The sequence below is a fragment of the Carassius carassius genome, chromosome 8 (assembly GCF_963082965.1).
Source record: "Carassius carassius chromosome 8, fCarCar2.1, whole genome shotgun sequence".
NCBI lineage: Eukaryota > Metazoa > Chordata > Actinopteri > Cypriniformes > Cyprinidae > Carassius > Carassius carassius.
Window position 1 is genome coordinate 7895527 of NC_081762.1, and position 21044 is coordinate 7916570.

Consider the following 21044-nt stretch of genomic DNA (forward strand, 5'->3'; position numbering starts at 1 on the left):
AGCATTTGTTTTTTGACTTGTTTTTCCACTAAATTTAACACTTCAGAAAGTTAATAAAGTAGGAAGTTGCTGTTTAAGGTCAGTGATAACTTTATCTTATCTAATTTCCAAAATATTTGAAATAATTTGTTTATTTATTTATAGGTTTCTGATTATTTTAATAGCAACATTTTAATAGCAACATCTGAAATTTTAAAAGGGAGAAAAAATTTCGCCAAAAGGCGTATTCGAACTCAGATCAATTGTCAAAATATGTATGACACACGTATGACACACCCCATAAATATAGTATATTAAACTTTGATGCAATAAACAGGGTATGATTTAAAAATGAGCATCCCTCCATAAACATCTACATTTCTGTCTCTTTTCAAGTGTTAGTGTATATAAGTTGTATTTATAGGAGTTATTATAGCACAATTCTTTAATAAGGGGGTTATTATAGAAACCCCCTGGACCAAACCAATTTTGAAAGCCTGGATACGGCCATGGTAAAGGCATTCGTTACAAAGATTTATATTTTAATAAATGTTTTTTTTATCTTCTATTCATCGAAGAATCCTGCAAAAAAATAGCCAATATTATATTTTTTACATTGATAAAGCAAATCAGCATATTAGAATGATTTCTGAAGGATCATGTGACACTGAAGATTGGAGTAATGATGCTGAAATTTCAGCTTTGACCGGAATAAATAACATTTTATAAAATTGAAAACATTTTAAATTGTAATCATATTTAACAATATCACAATTTTGACTTTTTTTTTGTGGTAAAGGGTAAATATTACCAGCCCAATCCTTTTGAACAGTGTGTATTGTTATTATATATTTTTTTTCAATATATCTTTAGTCTAAATCATTTTCTGTGATAGAGGAGGAAAACAAAACAGAATATTACGTGGTCAACTCAAAGTAAACCTGAACTCATATCTGTATCCTTACAGATAACCAGATGACTGAAGTTCCTTTCACACATTTAAATACAATGGTGTATCATTTTACAATGATATTTCGAAAATGTGGTTCACAAACACTTGATATAAAGAAAAACATCATACATATTGTTTATTAGTGCTGATTTATGAAAATGTGCTCACAGTCAGATATTTCTCTTTTTTTTTTATATGGAAAATGTCCAATCGAACAATTTTAAAATGAAAAAACACATGAAATACAAAAAGGCAGAACTTTTCAAAAAGAAGACCTCATAAGTACGAAAACAAATAACATACAAGGTGCTGCATTTCATCTTTTTCTCCCCCTGTGTGCTTTCCGTTAAGAAAATTAAAGTGCAAGACAAACACCAGGGTTCAAATATTTTTGAAAGAAACGGCGCAACTTTGTAACAACTCTTTAAAAACATTCAATACACAAACCATGCATGGACCGACTTAAAAAGGTGGTAATCGGATTATAACATTAGACATGTTAGATGTCTATGATAGAAATGGCATAGTACTGACACGCACAACAAATGAACACTTATGCAAATTCAACGGGGTTCTCGAGACTAATTAACAATTCTACATGACTTGGTGAAATGTTAACGCGCTAGACACGTTCGAGATTGATTTCTTTTGAGTTTGTCACAATAAAAACATGAGAATTAGCAACACTGATGGGTAATTACAACACACGCTCGACACAACCATTGAGATCAGCGTGTCGTTTTGGTTTTCCTTCTTTTCGAGGGCAACAGTTTTGAGAGCCTTTTCCAAAGATTAAAACAAATAATCCACTCGATGCTTCAGAGCGAAATCACAACCTTATAAATAATGCAAAGAAAATGGATATTTACAGAGCACAGTGGGTTTGTATGAGGCACTATGTTGTACTGAACATGTTACATTTCTGTGGCGTGACATTGTACTTGCAAAAAATAAAATAAAATGACATTGTCAATGGACTGAGGGTACGAATAACATATCCATAAATGGATATAAATTATCATATGCCCAAACTGCTTTCAATCACTTTACAGCTACAGATCTGATTATTCACTCCATCATTATGCAATTTGCTAGATTCATATAAATCTAACGTCTCACTGTTCAGCCATTCTTTTGAATGTTGCAATCTAGAATGGTCAAAATTAATTATTTCTTTAACTGTTCGCAGTTTATTAATGTAACTTAAAAGTTTTCTTCTTAATGTGTTTTTATTTTTTTAAGATGGTAAGTCTGATATTTCATTTAACAGGATACTGAATTGCTGCTGTTAGGATATTAAGATATAACATTAGTATTCAAATCTCAAGATTGCAAATGAGGCAGACGATTAGAACTGTGCACTGTGCCTGTAAAGGAATATAGTTTGCCAAAAATGTACTCATCCTCAGGCCATCCGAGACGAGATTTGTTTCTTTATCAGAACTGATTTGAAGAAATGTAGCTTTACATCACTTGCTCATCAATAGATCCTCTGCAGTGAATGGGTGCCGTCAGAATGAGAGTCCAAACAACTGATAAAAACATCACGATAATCCACATGACTCCAGTCCATTAATTAATGTCTTGTCAAAAAAGCAGCATGTTTGTATGAAACAATTCCATCAAGATATTTTTAACTTAAAAAAAAAGGTCTCATCTGAATCAGGAAAGAAATCTGCACAGATCATGCACCTTTTACAACAGAAAACTGTGGGTTGTGACAGCAACAGAGGATGGACTTTTCCACAGGAGAAAGCATCATTATGGATTATGAATTAGTCAGAATTTTGTCCAGAAGTAATGGTTTTAAGTAAAAAATGTCTTAATGACGTATTTGTTTCTTACAAGCATGTAGCTTTTCACTTCACAAGATGTTAATTGCGATGTTTTTAATCAGCTGTTTGGACTCTCATTCTGACGGCACCCACCCACTGCAGAGGATCCACTGGTGAGCAAGTGATGTAATGCCAGTTTCTCCAAAAAATCTTCAGATGATTCCTAAATCTGGATTCCTTTAAGAGGGAAAATATTATAATGCACACAAATGAACAAAAGCAACAGGCATGTACAAAATAAAAGCTCCTGTAATTATAAGAAAGATTTCCATTAATTTTGGCTAGTCAAACTTTAAACCCTTGAGTAAATCAAGAAGCCTTGTTTATTGAGAATTAAACATGGCATTAATAGCACATTTATTTCATTTCCTAAATGTAATGTATACTGACGCAACGCTCGCAGGCTGTCTGACAGCCAGTTGCCATTTTGCCATCATTTTTACCATAGTAATTCTACCCAGAATCAGCACCAGTGAGCAGTGGATGTTAAGTGCAGTCAGACTGCTGATTGGTGAAATCACTGCCATGTAAATCACAATCATTTGTGTTGTTTGTTAAACCCGTTTCGCTTTTTAAAGCACCGTTTCTCCATTGTAAAATTATCACTTCTAGTCATTTCCCATCTCAAATATATTACTACAATATTTGAATAAATAGCAACATCTGATTTCAAATCACTTTATAAATAATTGGAGTGGCTTTGCTTTTAAATTAAGTGCCTATTAAACCTCTAGTAACCATCAACAGCCTTTGAGCTTTAACCTTAAAGGAGATTTTTCCCCCCAAATCATCGCCTTTCAATAACTTTAAATTGAATAAAGAGCATCAAATAATAATAATAAAGCTACTAGAAACAAATCTATTTTTCCATTCTATTAATTATTTACTTCCAAATATAAAATATAATTTTTAATAGCAAATTATTATTATTTTTTAACATTTGGCTAAGATCAAGTGTAATATCTGAAAACAACTAGCAAAAATTATTTAAGGCTATAAAAAGAGCAAAATTCTCCTTCGAGACATGATAATCTACACAAAAGGATGCTGTTGTGGCTAAAGCTTTGTAAAATTTGTATAAATAAATAAATAAGTACATATTTCAGTTTAAATTTAAACAATATAATCAAATTTAAGAAATTTAACATCTTAACTTCTAATTTTTTTTGTACATGCTTTTAGGGTGACAGTGCACACCTTACTAGTTACTAATAATAATATTCCATATTAGCAATATAGTGACGACGGCTATACATTTGGAAAATAAAATGTTTTATTAGCTCTGGTATGCTTTACCTATGAAGATATTCTTCTGGGCTCATGGATAGACTATTTACATCTGTTAAGTGCTAAATTACGTTGCTGTAAGAGAACGACTGAACAGACCTGAACGCAGGGGGCGGGGCTTTAAGAAGAATCCCGAAATCACAGCCTCATTTGCATATTTAAAGGGACTTTAGAGGTCTTAGTTTTTCAATCCACCTACACTGTGCACCATCTGAACCAGTAGTGTGTTCTCGACCTTCACAACAGCAACTCAATGTAGTCATTTCCAAGGTTGTGTATCTGTTATTTGCGACGTCTAAAAAAAAACCAACAACTCTTGAACCCATTCACAGGGCGAGGGAGGGACTTTTTTAGAACCCTGAAGTTACAAACCCGTAATACCACTCTTTGTCATTTGAACAGCTAGAAAACACACGCAAATGTCTCAATTCATGTTTCACAAACACAAACATGCAAAGACGGTTAGAGCAAAAAAGACCAACTGCCCTCTTATGGCACTGAGAATGGTGACAAACGCCAACATATGGTAAGCAGTTCCTTGGTAACTCGGATGATTTATCTTTTTTTTTTATGTCCTTTCGTTTTATAACTGAGCTGGACCAGATGGGACTGTTATTTGTGATTATATTCGTTCGTTTCAGTTTTCACTGCTCTAAAATTCACTCTTTCTTGTAAAAACTTTTGTTCTAGGCCACTTAAATTCATAATCTCTTCACAGGAATTAATTTATGTTTCGTATTAATCATATGAAAATATGAGTGTAGTTGCTGTTTGAAGGCAACAATGACAGGTTGTACTTCTATACATCATTTTACACAGAAGGCAGACACACCCAGTCAAGCTCAGCCAAGATGGTACACCTCAGTTTGAGTACAAGCTAGTATGCAATTCACAGAAGCACTGGAAAGGCATTGCACATTGAGATCAGGGAGTCGGGTGCTGTGCTGCTGTTACAGGGCGTCTGCTTATGGGGTTTCTCCAAACGAAGAACCGAAAGAGCTGGGAATACTTGCTGAGTTTGGCATGGAATCGACCTGTGGCTCCACAGGAGTCAGAGTGATTTCCACTTCTCCTCTGTCTTCTAATAACATCGCCGGCGGGAGGTACGTAACGGTGGACTGTGGCACTTCTTGGGGAGCCGGCCTTCCTTCTCTGGATAACGGCGCACGCTGGATGACCATCCTGCGGCTCAGCTCATAACCTGGTTGGTTGGGCCCTCCCATTAGCAGGACGGACTGCTGCTTCTCAGGTTCTGCTGCAGGTTGACATTGCACCACTACACCTCTATGCTCAGCGTCTGTCACTTCCTGAATGGTCGGAAGTTGGCTAAGCATCAAGCCTTGCTGGTCCTGGATCACAATTTCCACCAACTGAGAAGGAACGGTGGGTGCACAGGAAGGCAAGGCCTTTTGGATCACTCCTCTTGTGAGCAAAGCTGGATTTGGATTTGAGCTTGGGGCTGACGGCATCTGCAATGCCATGTCTTCTGGCCTTTGCTTTCTGGGACGTCCTCTTTTGCGTTTCGGAGCAACACCGGCAGTTGACACTGAGGTGGTGGGGTCAGGGCCCCGCTTTGGAGCCGCCGGTCGCGCTCTCTGGACGACTGGAGTCGGAGCAGCAGAAGTGGCGACCGTGACTGATGTTTTCTCGCGCTCTGGGTAAGAAAGACTCATGCCTGATGGCAGAATCATAACAGGGACGGTGCCGCCTGGTTGAGAGGGTATCGTTGTGACTGTGATGGGTAGAGTGACTTGAACGCTGCCCGAATCAGCTGGTGCGAGACACGGTGGGGAGGTTTTCTCTGGAATGGTGCCTCTGGGAAGGAGCTGAGGAAGCTTCTTCATATAAGCCTCCACTCGAGCAGACTCAACCTTATTGGTTGTTTTTTCACTGACCTGCTGCTTACTGGATGGCGGCTGTTCCACACCGTCTTTCTCTTTTTGCTGCCAAAAACATCACAATGATACTATATTTACCATTTATACTGCTGTCATAGAACAAAGCTGACAAGGTGATCAGCGTGCCTTTATTGGGTTTGTTCTTTGAGACGGATTGGCTGATTATATTTTATCCTACTTTGACATGACTGCTCACCAAAAAAAAAAGAGCCGTTACATATTGATTTCAGTTGAGAAATATAAAAGTGGCACAAATATTTAGGAAATCAGTTGACTGGGGCTATTATCACTTATAAAGTCATTATACAAAAATATTTGAGGATTCTCTATTCCAGAGATTAGTACAAAAATTATTGACTTATGAATCAAAATGATTCGGTGGAGAAACTTCAGGGAAAAAGCCCATATACAAAATCTGAAATGTTCAAATTTCATTCCAGTATTACCTTATTATCTCCAGTGACATTATCGTCTTCTGCTCGGGAAACTGCTGGAATCTTTTTGATTACTTTATGAGGTTTGGAGGATCCGCCTATGAAAACCAAAAAGTAATGTAGCAAAATCAGGGCAATTATTGTTGACTAAAACATAAAAAAAAATTTATTAAAATAAAATATTTAAAAAAGTGTGCTAATGCAACATTTCTCATTTTCTTTAGTTGAAATACTAAAATAATTCAAATTAAACTAAAACTTATTAAAAACTATGTTATTTAAAAAACTAATATAAAACAAAAACACTATTTTTTTTTTGCTGTTTTTGCCTTTATTATGGTAGGTCAGTTTAAATCTGACAGGAAACAAAGTGGGAGAGAGAATGGAAAAGGTCTTTGAGCCTGGATTTGAACTTGGGATGCAAAGAAAATACAATCTAATTCAAACGATTAACAATAACTATAACAGTAAATCAATGACACCACAATAATGCTGAGAAAATCGTAACGTCATCTTATGATCTTACTATTCACGTACCTGCCAGAGCAGCTGAAGTGACGAGCTCGGCTTGGCTGCAGCGTGGGTTGACGATGTGCTCCTGTACGAGGAAGCGTGCGATTTCTACCACCGTGTCAAAAGAGCGCTTGAGGATCTTTTGGGCCCAGTCACAGATAAGTTCACAGGCTGCTTCAGTGACCTCTTGCTTGTAGGTTTGCACCAGTTCTGTCAGTTCAGACTGGAGGTGGCACATCACACAGATACATTAACAGAACATTTAAGCATAAACTTAACAAAATATAACTGACAACCTATATCAGTGGCTTTCAACCCTGTGTGTGTGGGGCAGGGGAACAGGGTTGAAAACCACTAACCTATATTATTTTAATGTTGTGAAAGCAATTTAGAGAAAGAAATCATACCGGGTCATTTTTTAGGTCCAGGTTGGGCAGTAATGGCATGTTTAACACGGTCTTTCGACGTATCCCACTATAGCAGTATGTGCTAGCAATTATGTTAAGGGAAACTGAACAATACACTTAGTTCGAATTTAGTTAAATTATTTGTATGAATTTAAAGCATGAGATTACATTTACTTTTCTAAAAGTAAAAAGACATCTTGAAAACCTCTCTAAACTAAACCATTACAGAGAAAAACTGTATCAAGAGTGTTGACGATGTGTAAAAAGCCATCTAAATCTTTCAAATATTTAAAAAAAATATTTAACAACTGAATGTGTTTTTCATTAGATTGGTGAATCTACATTCACTGAGATGTCTTCGACTGCTCTAGACATGGTTTTAGAAGTCATAAATGTTTGTCTACGTTTATACAAATTAACTGAAATCAGAGACAAAAGGATATTTGGACTGTCCTCTACCACCCAGTCTTCGTGCTTTAATGTTTGGGAAGATGTCTCGGATGATTTTGCCAAAATTTGCTGCACTTAGAGGCCGATGCTGTAAGTTGTCACAGTGCTTCCTGTTTAGATATAAAAGCCAGTAAGAAATCATTATATTTTGGACAGAAACAACAATTGATAATGGACCCTTAAAAGTCTAGGAAAACAGCGAGTGTTTACTTGAATTGTAACTCAGTCTAAGAAGCTTGTGTACATGTTCAGCACCCCAGTCCTTACCGGTATGTCTCGTAAACATCTTGTTTAGGTAGGCATGTGTCAGGATGTTCTTCCAAGTGGCTACGGATCCAGTTGCAGGTGTGAAGCTGGTCTGCCGTGTTGACCGAGTTTGAATCACCACTGGTGCACACAGAGAAGCAGTTTGCAAACATGCATCATATATGATATTTCTTGTCACATTTGTCATATTTCTAACTACCCTAATTAACTGGGAATTAAAAAAAAAAAAACTTAAAGATACATCAAATACTTTCATTTACTGATTTTCATTTTTCAGAATTGATACATTAAGAAATACATTTAAAAAGTGGATCAAGGCTGATTAAAGTGTGCTTGTGTGATTTTCTGTACCTCTTCTCGCCTGCACCTGGACCTGAAGGTAGCTGTAGATAAAGGTAGAGCTTGTCGTTGTCAGAGAAACGCTGTACATCTTCCTAAGAGGAGACATGTCACAGGGAGAAAGACAGAATAAGGGCAAGAATATGTGCTCAAAAACACAAATAAGCTGAATGACTGTGAAATCCTATACTATAAGACAAGACATATATAAAATATCAGAAGGCTATGTTATTATATCCTCTATGAAACTTACCAAAATTTTGTCCACTTTGCCCTGCACATTTTTACTGTGAAAAGATGGAATGTGCATATATTTACATTTAAATCTGCATACACACATGTATAGTGCATTCATCAATGACATTAAGGGTTCAGGCTAATAAGAATGTGCTAATAATGAACTTAGCCTCAGGTCATCCAAGATGTAGATGAGTTTTTTCATCAAAACAGATTTGGTGAAATGTGGCATTACATAATTTGCTCAACAATGGATCCTCTTCTAGTGAATGCCTTAAAGATGGATTTCTTTCTGATAACAATAGTAACTTTTCGCTTCACAAGAATTGATGGATTGGAGTGTTGTGGATTATTGTGATGCTTTTTATCAGCTGTTTGGACTCTCATTCTGATGGCACCCATTCACTGTAGAGGATCTTAGTTAAGCAGGTAAAGTAATGCTAAATTTCTCAGAATCCGTTCCAATGAAGAAACAATCACCACCACATTTTCCACGAACTTTAATTTTGGTTAAACTGTTCCCTTAATGCTACAGCTCTGCAAACAATACTCCGCGTAATTTTAACCATGATTCACCATTTCTTCAGAAAATAAAGATTTAACATTCTATCTGAACCTCAATGAAGAAAGAGTAAAAATAAATAGTTCTTACGAAATGTTGCTTTTAAGCTTCTGCAGCAGCATGCTGGGCTCCGTCTCCCCCTCCCCAGCCGAGGCGTCTGCCTTTAACTGATCTTCTGCCATATCTCAACCACACTGGACTGACAAACTGCATTCAGAACCCTCCTGGACCTGAAGCTCTAGAACACGAGGCAGATGTTAGTATGTGTCCACATAAGGTTTTGGATAACTTTTCAAATCGGAGTGTCTTGATATGCAACCGTGTTTTTTTTTAATTAAATTAATTCTAGGTTTATTGAGAGGTCTATTCAGCATGCAACCAGAGTATTGCACATTAGATCAATGCAACTAAAAGTCAAAAGAAAAAGTTGTAGGGTGTTGCGGTTTTATATCACATATGTAGTATTAAATGTTTAAAATGCACAATTGTTTTATAGTATCTTTAATATGCACAACAATTTATAGTCTGCAGGAAAAATGTTAAAACAGTGTAAGAACAAGCTGCTTACTGGTAAACACTCAATTCATCACATGTCTGTAAATGATCACTTTCACTACAAACTGACATATTTAGGCCAGGTTTACACGTACAGCGACAGACTGTAAACACGAAATGAAACCACGCAAGCGCCTAATTCTCCCACGTCTAAACGCTCAAGATATTTTCCACCATTTCGAAAATACAGCCACTCATGAAACTGTTGTCAGGTCAATCGGATAGCGACCATGCTCAAATACTGCAGGGCTGTTTTTCCTGCCCCAGTCCAGACATTTCCTCATATTCAGCACACACACGCCCAATGAAGATCTCAACATAAGAAACTTAAGCGTTCAGACGGTGTATGCACTATACTAGGAGCAAATCCGATCACTTATAATCACTTTAATGCATGATTTAATCTAATGTACGACTAGCGTATATGAGACATGCACAGGTCTGGTTGATTACACCCATGTGTATCTCTTTGTGGGCGTATGGAAAGGCCAACCAACCAGAAACTAGACGAAGCCATTGGTTATTTATGACCAAAAGCACATTTTAGCGCAAGTTAACCATATTCTCAAACGCAAATGCTCATTGATCAGTAGAAAAAACCTCACAGCAGCCTAGTTTAAATGAGCATGACATAGCAGCTAATATGCTAACATGAGTTCGAACAGGCCGAAGAGACGTCGACTAAACAAAACCGACATAAATGAACAGTTACTTAATATAATTCGTAGCTTAACGACATTATTAAAAAAAAACTTTTGTATTTAGAATAAGTATGCACAAGCTAGCTATCGTTAACATCATTACCAATGACTGTTGCTATAGAAGTAGCTAGCCACACTTGTACGCCTCGAAAACTTTCGATTATTACGTTGAAATGCCCGGCCTTTCTCATAAACTATAGCTATTGTTATTGTACAAAGTTTACCTAGTGCAATATCTCATTCAAATACAAAATAATCGCATCGTTTATTTTATAAACGAAAAAGAAACTACCTGAGACAAATATAGAGCAAAAATCCCCTTTCGCGTTATTTTGTGATTGGACGACTGTGTTATGTCTGCCTGACTACAAAGCAAAGCTCGACGCTAGTTGGCTGGTCTGACTCATCCTACTTGGATACAGAATGAAAAGGCGATTTGATTGGTTAATGGTTTTATGCCTGTAAAAAAAAGAAGAGAGAATCCTTTTAATATTCTGTATGATATTTTTGTGTACATTTCCATAAAACATAAACAACTGATATTGGGCTAACAATAATGAGTATTTTCTAAAAATGTTGAAAATGCATACTATGGATTTATATGGTGGTATTAATACAAGAATTGAAATTAATAAATCCTACTGTTGTATTATGAATTGTTCACTGCCCAAGTCTTAACCTGTCATTTACTTTTATGTACTGAAACCAGGAACACTGTGTAAAAGCAAGACACTACATTTATGAACACAGCTTGTCAATCATTAATACAGCTCACGATTTAATGTCAAGCTCAACTCAATCCAAGGAACATGAAAAGAGCAACTTTTTACACTCCTTTGATTTATTTCACTCTAGTAGTCACCTTAAATAAACTTAATAGTCACATGAATTTATTGTGTGCTGTTTACCAAATAGAGTTATCCAGAATTGGCTGACAGTTCCGAGCCCAGTTTGCAGTAAAATAAGAGCAATGTATTAATGCTTTCACATTCTTCCAAAAGTAATTCTTAAAAAACAAATTACTAACATATATTCCTCCTAATAACTTCTAATGGATAGAAAAACGACAAACCATTTTTACCCATATTTCAAAACACATACTTAATTATAAAAAAAATCGTAAAACATATTAAAACAACTCCATTCAATATAAAAACGGTAATTTATTTATTTTATTTTTTACAAATCTTTTTTGAAAGTGTGCGCTGATAATCGAGACTTTTATTTTGACATCTACGTCGCTTGGCTCGAAAGGAAAAGGAAGTAGCGCATGTTCTACACAAGTTTGACCCTTGTGGTTGTAACGTTAGAATCTATCATTACCATACATTTATATCCTTATTTTAGTGAAATGTACCTCTAAAAGCGGAAAAATAATTCAGGTAGGTAGAATGCCACTGTATTATGAGGGACTGCTCAAAAACCTTAGGCATAATCATTTTAACACTGGTTTCAAAGCCGTTGTAGCATTACAAACTGTCACTGAAGAATATAACTTATCCCCTTTTTTTCTTCCATAAAAATGCACAACATATTTTAAGCATAGACTTGAACGTTTATGATCCACACCTACATTTTTACAATTCATGACTGAAAACATTTTGTAACATGATTTTGATGTACCATTTTTTATGGTAATGCAATGTTTGAATTTAAAATGGGTTTCAAAGGATGAATTTTGAGGTTTGAAGTTTTCAAGTGATATATCATTTCTGATTATTTCTAAAGTGTGATAGAGAAAAAAGCAACAAAGAAGACTTTTTTTTGACAAAGGTAAGAACTCCTGATATTATGTAGGTTTTTGGGGTGCACTCTTGCCATAAATTAATCTATTACTTTTCATACATAATTTAACAAAAAAGATTGGTAAAATATCTATTTAGGTTAATTAGGTTAAGTGTAGATTTCGAATATAATTTCTGGATTGTCTGCATTTTTTTAAGAGTCTCCTTGTTCCTTGTAATCCTCCACAGCAGCATGAGACTGACAGCGTGGCTTTCTTTGGCAGCAAAAGCTGCATTTCCACGGGATTATCGTTATGGCACAAACAGACCATGGACGATCGCAGCCCAGCGGCTCAATCCACCCGGCAAAACCAGAAGAAAGGTGTTTGTTGAACCTATTGCAAATGAGGACTGGCATGTCGTGAGAGGAGACACAGTAAGTGATCCTTCCTGTCTGTCTTTTACACCTTGAAAGCATTTAATATTTGGTGGACGTTTTCATGGCAGTACCCAGGCTTTGAAAATTAGTGAGGTCCAGGGGGTTTCTATAATAACCCCCTCATTATAGAATTGTGCTATAATAACTCCTATAAATACAACTAATTTTATACTCTAACACTTGAAAAGAGACTGAAATGTAGATGTTTTGGAATGGATGCTCATTTTTAAATCATACCCTATTTAATGCATCAAAGTTTGTTAATATACTATATTTATGGGGTGGATAATTGTATCATTTGTTCATTATTTATGCAAACATACATATTGCCCACCAAACGTGTTATTTAGTTTACAAAAGACAACTTATTTCTCCCTTTTCAAATCAAATCAGAAAAGCATTTATTTTCAATGAAAATGAAGTAAATAATTAAAAAGATGAAAATAAAGGATTGTGTAGGGTAAGGGTATGTGTAGGGAGGGCTTTATTGTCCCAATAAGGTGGCATCCATTTAATTATACTGAATAAGTTATTATATTAAGTCAGTATTATATTGAGTCAGTCCCATAGACTCCCCATGTTAAAATGCCCAACTTTACAGCAGAAAAAAACATGTTTACAGCCTGGCGCAAAAAAAAGATTTTGGTCTATATAGCTAATTTTACCCTTCATGACAACTGTGAGAGGGCTGAATTTATTTATAACTCATCTGTTTAAATTATAGTAAGACAAAGATCTGCATAATGAAGGGCGTGGTCACTTGAGTGACAGGGGTTTCGCCGCTGCTGTCATCACCGTCCTGCTAGGTGGGTGTGGCTTCAGCAATCAGCTCCCGCCTTTTTTCCCATTTTTGATTGTCCAGGAGAGTCGTGCGGTGATGCGCTGCCAATATGGCGATGGCTCTGCACACTTTAGGCTTCAAAAACGCTCTTCAGGGGTCTACGGGTGACGTCACGGACACTACGTCGTTGTTTTTATACAGTCTATGGTAAAAACAAGTAAAAGAAAACGCTTATGATAGCTGTATCTGGCAACACGGAGACTGCGTTTTTCACACTTGGATAAAAATATCCAAGGGTAAAATATGGGGTAATGGGTAAAAATATGTATGTGCCTTTTACATTTTAGAATGAGGTCCCTTTTATTATAGCTGGGGTCCTTGGAATCTAAAAAATCTTGTGGATGTTTTAACACCATTTAATTCTTAAATTCTGCATGTTGTGTGTTATTTTACAATGTATATTTATAGAACACACCATTGAAATCTGATTCAAACCAGGTGGAGATTTTGTCTGGAAAGGACAAAGGAAAGCAAGGCAAAGTTGCTCAGGTGTTCCGACGTCGAAACTGGGTCATACTCGAGGGCCTGAACACGGTAGGAGTAACTTTTTTTTTAGTAATAATTTCATTGCAAAGCAGCACTTTTAATTGTTTCAAACGCTCTTTTCCAGCATTACAGGTATATTGGCAGATCTGGAGATTACCGGGGTACTTACATTGCCAGTGAAGCCCCTCTGCTGCTGAAGGATGTTACACTAGTTGACCCTACTGACAGGTGAGCATCAGACATGGAATAAAGTAGTAAATAGAAAAACGGTGCAATGCATCCGGCTCTTAATGTATGTGTTATGTTTCTTAGGAAGCCCACAGATATCGAGTGGAGGTACACTGAAGAGGGCGAGCGAGTGCGTGTTTCTGTCAGGACAGGACGGATAATTCCTAAACCAGTCTTTCAGAGAAAAGATGGCATTATTCCTCAGCAGTGGAAAGGTGGTGTTTCTGAAAGCTTAAAAACATTGCATTTCTTCCTTGAGTTTTAGACGTTTAAATATGGTTCGGTTATCAGAAATCTGAAAGTGTTTCTGTACCTTGCAGATGGACCCAAAGACACATCACCAGACGACACGCTTCAGAAAACATACACGCCATCTTTGAAAACCCTCGAGGAAGAAGTTTTGGAGAAAATGAACATTCGGGAAGATAGAAGGCCTCGTAAAAGCTACTGGTACTGAGTTACCACAGAGATTAGCAAGATAATTTATCATGGAGAAATGTTGTATGAGTTCTGCAGACTTTGTCAATAAACCCAACCAAATGTTTTGGTCCGTTTCCTTGCTTTTATGCCACCAACACATACTACCAGCTGATTACACATGGCTTATTTTTCTGTACGAATGAACATTACTATTCATATCATCGATTAATACGTTTATTCAGCAAGAATAAATTGATAAATTGATTGTTAAATTGATAGATAAAAAAAAGACATATGTAATGTTGCAACTGATTTCTATTTCAAATAAATGCTATTTTGAACTCTATTCTTCAAAGAATCCTGAAAAATAACTCTTTTTAACATTGATATTAAAAATAAGTGTTTCAAATCAGCTTATCAGAATATTTCTGAAGGACTGTGTGACACTGAAGACTGGAGAAATGACTTCTGAAATGTCAACTGTTTTCTATTCAAATAATATTTTTGCAATATTACTGCTTTTACTGTATTTGTGAAAGTAATTTAGCCTCGGTCAGCATTAAGAGAATTCTTTCGAAAACATTAAAAATATTATCAAGACCACTCAGTGTTGTATCGAACACTACTGAACAAGTAGACACTGTTTACATTCTACACAGACCATAAAAGCTTAACGCAATTTTAGGTGAATTTTTTGCAAATGTGTTTACAACTGATGTCTGAAGTAGTATTAAACAAATGTGAACAGTTTAAACAGTAGTGTCAAACAAACTTAAGCTTCTTTGTCTCAATAACATGTATCTGTTCATCTTCCTAACGATTGATAAAATATTATTAAAAATGCATTATGTATAGGGGTTCGATCTAGAGTTTCTCGAGCAGACCTGTGGGTCAGTTATGGGTTTTTTGCAAGACTATCATATTTAATACCGTTCGGGTTATTAGTATATTAATCCGTTGGTTTATTGTAACGGTGGGTCGTGTTTATTGATGAGATTCCAGTCCGGTTGGTGGCAGTGTCGCGGGATCATGTGAAACTGTGCAGCGGATGTTGAGGAAATACTTCACGATGGTGGAAGAAAAAAATGTTTACGGATCTAATGGTTAGATAGGAACAGTTTATAATTATTAACCGTTATCACTTGTCTGTTTAGACTAATATATTTACGTTGTTTGCGTTTTGCAGGGACAATATTAATTTAAAAACTGCATTTCTTATGCACGCATGCAAGCGTTGAATTATCTGGAGGCGAATTTGTCATCGATGTTGAGATCTGATATTTATTATATATTTACACACAGTATAAATCTGGGCGTACAGGAGGATTTGAGCTGCTTTGATGAAAGTGCTGCAAAAGTAGCTCATCAACGATACTTTCGTCTGAACTGAAGTGAACGGCTCTGATCGGTGGAGATGTCTCTGGTCGCATACGACAGCAGCGACGACAGTGACCGCGATGAGTGCCCGGCTTCAGCGCCTCGCCCCGCGGGGAAAATCGGAGGACTCTTCGCGTCTCTGCCTGCGCCGAGAACATCAGCTCCTCAACCCAAGAGGATGACCGTGGATCTGCCCAAAGCCAAGAAACGCACAGACCCCGTCAAAATCACCGTTCCTGTAATAAAACCAGCAGATGTGAGTTTTATAGATAAATGAATGTCCTATAATTATACTGAAACTGTTTCTGACTGATGTTGTTCTTCTGTTCTAGTCTGACTCTGATGAAGACGAGCCCGTGCGAAAGAAATCCGCTCCTCAGGTATGGATAAAAAAAAATATATCGGAGATATTTTTTTTATTTTTATTTTCCTTCACCAAAACAGCTGTAATTTAATTATAAATGATTATTTTCTCCCTTTTCTGACCCTTAGAATTAAACAAGCTATTTAAAAAATATAAAAACATCCTTAAATATCTATAATTAGTTATATTTATTGGATATAAATTTATAACGAACTATTTGATCCTTAGGATTAATAAACAGGATTGGATATTGAAATATATCAAAGTATTATTAAATATCTATAATTAGATATGAGTATATTTATTTGCTATAAATGATTTATAATTAACTATTAAGTACGTTTACTACAGTTCCTTTTTTGAGTGCAAAAATGTCCTTTTTTTCCATAGGTGAATTGAATTTAAATGCTAACTTATAAACCATTAAGACCTACTGTAAGGAAAAAACAAACACACACACAAAAACAAAAAAACAGACCTACTCTGCAGAAATCTCCACCAATCTAGTGCTGTCAAACGATTAATCGCGATTATTCACATCCAAAGTTTTTGTTCACATAATATATGTGTGTGTGTACTGTGTATATTTATTATGTATATATAAATACACACATTATATATTTTGAAAGTGTTTACATGTATATATTTATATTCATATAATTAATATTATATATAAATATATTTAATATAGAAGCATAACACTGTTTTCTTAAATGTATAAATGCATGTGTGTGTATGTATATAAACATAATAAATATAAACAATACACTCATATACGTTATGTAAACAAAAACCTTTATTTTGGATGTGATTAATCATGATTAATCGTTTGACAGCTCTAAGAGAATCATTACAAGCAAATCTTTCCACTCTCAAACTACTTAAATATTTGTATGCATATTTTGTAGTAAACATGCTTCTATACACATAATCAACATGTTTAAATCAATTGTTTAATATGTATAAATTATGTCATTCACAATGCTTCATAGATTTGTAGTTCTTTTCCTTATGAATAATGATTAAGGCATATGTTAATGAGCTGTTGGCTGTGGCATCGCTACCACAGCATCCTCGCGTTGGCCCATTTTTTTATCATAATGTTAAAAAACATGAATTTACATAATAGTAAATTAGATTATTTTCTCTGTATTCTTCCAGGGAGGGGGTGGTCTGTCCTCTCTGCTGCCTCAGCCTAAGAATCTGGTGATGAAGGAGACCGCGCGGCCCTTGCTGCCGCACACCCTAACCAAACGCCCCGGGTCAGATAAGCCGAAGGTGACCCCAGCAAAGTCCCAGGCTCTTTCTGGAAGCAGCCCGTCCCCATCCGCCATCAAAGCGGCTGCAAAGTCAGCGGCGCTGCAGCTAGCCAAACAAATGGCCGCGGATGAAGAGGGAAGTGACGATGAACTCGCTCCAGAGAACTACTTTTCCCTTCCGGAAAGCTCAGCACAGCCTGTGATGTCTCACAACCCCCATTCTCAGCAGTACGTTCCCTCTCTGCACCCTCCGCCCGGTGTGGAGGACACCCCACTGGACTTTGTTCCTAACGCAGACAGTAGATCAGTTGGAGCCATGCAAGACTACGAGAGTGGAGAATATCAACATCAGTATCCCGCAAATCCACTGCCAGAGACTTCTCCACAGGTAAAACCTGTCATTATGAATACACCAGTATATTGCTTGCCATGTCAGCAGCTGATGTTTTCTGCATGTGTTTGGCAGGATTACTATGGTGAAGGATATTTCCCAGACCCGAACCCTGCGGCTGATGACCAAGAGGATTCAGGATCCTCTTCATTATTCAATGATGAAGCAGTGAGTTGTTTGCAGTATCTCTATTACTCAGGCGATGTCTTTGTTCTGTATTTAAATGGATTAGTTACATATTTTTCAAGCTGAAGTATGACCCACATAAATAGCTCGAATAAAAAAATGCGGTTATTCCACTTGTAAACATAAATATTAGTATTGTAATTTTACTATCATTCTTTAAATAAAATAATAATATTTTTGGCATTTTTTTATTTCTCATTTCTAAACTTTTTATAGTATTGGCATGTTGTAGTAACATATTGTAATTTAAATAATAATGAAATAAAAGGTATAGATAATTTTTTATTGTACAGTACATTATTATTATTGCGATAGTAATGTATTCTTTTGTTAATTAAGTTTTTGGAATTAAAATAGTAATAAAATGATTATTTAGAACAATAGCAACATTTTAATGTATTATTATTTTATTGTACAGTATAGTAGTGTTATTAGAATATAGTAGTAATATATTATAGTATATATTTATTTGTAATATATTAGCTTATTTTTTTGGAAATTGTAGTAATTATAAAACTCAAATATGATGATTTATTAAATTCTCTTTTTATTGTACATTGTTGCAATACTATTTATAAATATATAAATAAATATCTTAGTAATAGTGACTTGTTTTTTGTCATTTAAATAATAAAACATGCATTTTATGAAATGTAAATTTTTTGTCTTGCAGTACAGTAGTATTATTGCAACAGTAACAAATCTCATTATTGATTGAATTCTAGTAATTGAAATGATAATAAATTAATATTATTGTAATGTCATTGAATGGGAACATTTTGTCGTTAGCCGATCAGATTTTTTTACTCCAGAACCCTAAACTTAGTTGTGTATTTATCTCACATCTTTGAATGATGCTTCATATCATACATGTCATTGAGATTTTATATATAATTTTGCCTGGTGAATGCAAAAGAGGTGTAAAATTCTGTATAGCTCCTATCCAACCGCTAAGAATGCTCTGGCAAATATCTAGTGTTTCCCAGCATCATGACAGCAAGTTTTGGCATGTCTGAGTCCTCCTGGGTGATCTAGATTCAGTACAAGGTTTTTTTTTTTTTTTTTAGTTTCGGCGGCTACAGGGCAAACAGAATCGTGGAAGAGAAGAAATCAAGTTCTTGGAGATCAAAGGAGATGATCAGCTGAGTGGCAATAAGCAATGGCTGACAAAGAACATGACGGCAGAGGCAGAGCCCCGCAAGTCCTTCAGCAAGGTGAGCACCCCAAGTGTCCGTTTTCTGATGGCGGTTTGTTTGAAGGAGGTAAATGAAAGAAAAAGTCTGACTTTACATCTCATTTCCAGAAAAAAGGAGATCAGCCAACAGGACAACAGAGACGCAAGCACCAAATCACATATCTGATTCATCAGGCCAAGGAACGCGAGCTGGAACTCAAGAACAACTGGGCTGACAACAAGTTAACTCGACGACAAACGCAAGCCAAGTATGGATTCTGATGGACTGGATATCAATATGTTGTGCACACCTCAACCTAATGTCACGCAGATTTTGTCAGAGACTGCAGCCAATACAGAAATGTCATTGTTTTTGCCAGCTTTTAGAGAAATACCAGTTTGTATTGTTTCAGTAAGGAGCTGAGGACTTTGGCTGCTATTATAATGTTTAAGATTGCTCCCAGTTGTCTACCTAATATTATCTTTCCATTTGAACTACATTGTTTTTTTTGGGGTAACATAATATTAGCTGTTGTTGGTTCAAATGATTTATTTGTTTATTAAATGATTGGGATGTGTTGACTTGGGAAGGTCTTGTCTTCCACACTGCCATCGTAAGCAGTTGCATATATATATATATATCTATCTATATATATATATATATATATATGTGTGTGTGTGTGTGTGTGTGTATAAAGATTGAAAAGGTGAAAGAAACTGGAAACGCTTTACAATAAGGTTCTTTATGTTAACATTAGTTAATGCGATGTGTTATGATTTTTTTATAGCATTTATTCATTTTGGTCAGTGTTGGTATAGAAATACTGTTTATTGTTAGTTGAAAATGCATTAATGTTAATGTATACAAAATTAATATTGGATGTTAATGTATACAATCTTATTGTAAAGTATTGCAAAAAAAAAAAAACTGCTTGTTTTCATATTATGAATGTTGATTCTTAATTGTAGAACCATGAATAAAGTATAACTTCACTGCAACTGTAGAAAATATACTCAAATTTTCATTTTGTGTGTAAAAACACTTTTATGTGTGAAATCGTTCCTATACCACTGCCAGAAATAAAAATACATAAACCTCCACACAATCAATTTTCTTTACAGTATAATATGACATTTACTATATTTTTACATAGAGCTGCAGAAGATTAAAAGGACTTTAATGCTAAATGTGTAAAAATGTCTCAAAATGTCAGAATGAATTCAAGACACAGAACATTAAACTGACCAATAATTTAATATTAATTGAATTTGGGTGTTTTACTCATCTTAAAAAAAAATTAAATGTTGAAAATATCAATTACTTGACTATGAACTTCATACTGATTTTTAGCCAATTTAAATGGGTTGGACTAGTAGTAAATAAACCTAGTCGTTTCTGGAGGAAGGAACATTGTGGAGGTCTAACTAAATTATTTATTTAAATAAATCACTAGTATGTTATAAAGATCTCTTGTCAGGGCAGAAAGTTTGTTCGGGTGGCATATTGGGTCCCTTGATGCCAAAAAAATAGTTAGTACTGCACTTGGACAGCATGCTCTTACAGCTCTATCAGGGCAGACTAACCCTTTTCAAACAGATTCTTCCCACGGTATTTTGTCATATCACATAATACACAGTGACACGATGACCAGTGAGAACGGCAGTGATTTTTTGGTACTTCAGAACTCATTCTCAGTAGATTATGATTTTTATGCGGTGGAACAAGACACTCACAGCTG

The 21044-nt window shown here is 35.6% G+C and overlaps 3 protein-coding genes across 7 annotated transcripts; 2 read left to right on the plus strand and 1 right to left on the minus strand.

Annotated features, from left to right (window-relative positions):
* Positions 1–1042: 1042 nt before the first annotated feature.
* On the minus strand, positions 1043–9388 carry LOC132145126 (DNA-binding protein RFX5-like). Its single transcript, XM_059555875.1, has 9 exons — positions 9251–9388; positions 8615–8648; positions 8374–8456; positions 8023–8142; positions 7746–7865; positions 7306–7381; positions 6923–7121; positions 6398–6483; positions 1043–5996 (listed from the first exon to the last, which is right to left on the minus strand). The coding sequence occupies exons 1-9, from the start codon at positions 9340–9342 to the stop codon at positions 5019–5021; spliced, it is 1788 nt and encodes a 595-aa protein (XP_059411858.1). The 5' UTR covers positions 9343–9388; the 3' UTR covers positions 1043–5018.
* Positions 9282–14678, plus strand: LOC132145127 (large ribosomal subunit protein uL24m). Of its 5 annotated transcripts, none has more exons than XM_059555877.1 (6): positions 9282–9416; positions 12390–12576; positions 13859–13954; positions 14031–14134; positions 14219–14349; positions 14455–14678. In XM_059555877.1, the coding sequence occupies exons 2-6, from the start codon at positions 12394–12396 to the stop codon at positions 14589–14591; spliced, it is 651 nt and encodes a 216-aa protein (XP_059411860.1). In that variant the 5' UTR covers positions 9282–9416; positions 12390–12393; the 3' UTR covers positions 14592–14678. The 5 variants fall into 5 exon arrangements, with proteins under 5 accessions (XP_059411860.1, XP_059411863.1, XP_059411864.1 ...); XM_059555880.1 differs by having other exon boundaries at positions 9284–9420; XM_059555881.1 differs by having other exon boundaries at positions 9284–9416; positions 12393–12576.
* An 880-nt stretch (positions 14679–15558) lies between these two features.
* On the plus strand, positions 15559–20314 carry LOC132145130 (proline-rich protein PRCC-like). The gene is made up of 7 exons (XM_059555890.1): positions 15559–15657; positions 15741–16187; positions 16264–16311; positions 17457–17942; positions 18021–18113; positions 19199–19345; positions 19435–20314. Exons 2-7 carry the CDS (start codon positions 15969–15971, stop codon positions 19585–19587), a joined length of 1146 nt encoding a protein of 381 aa, XP_059411873.1. The 5' UTR covers positions 15559–15657; positions 15741–15968; the 3' UTR covers positions 19588–20314.
* Positions 20315–21044: the final 730 nt, after the last annotated feature.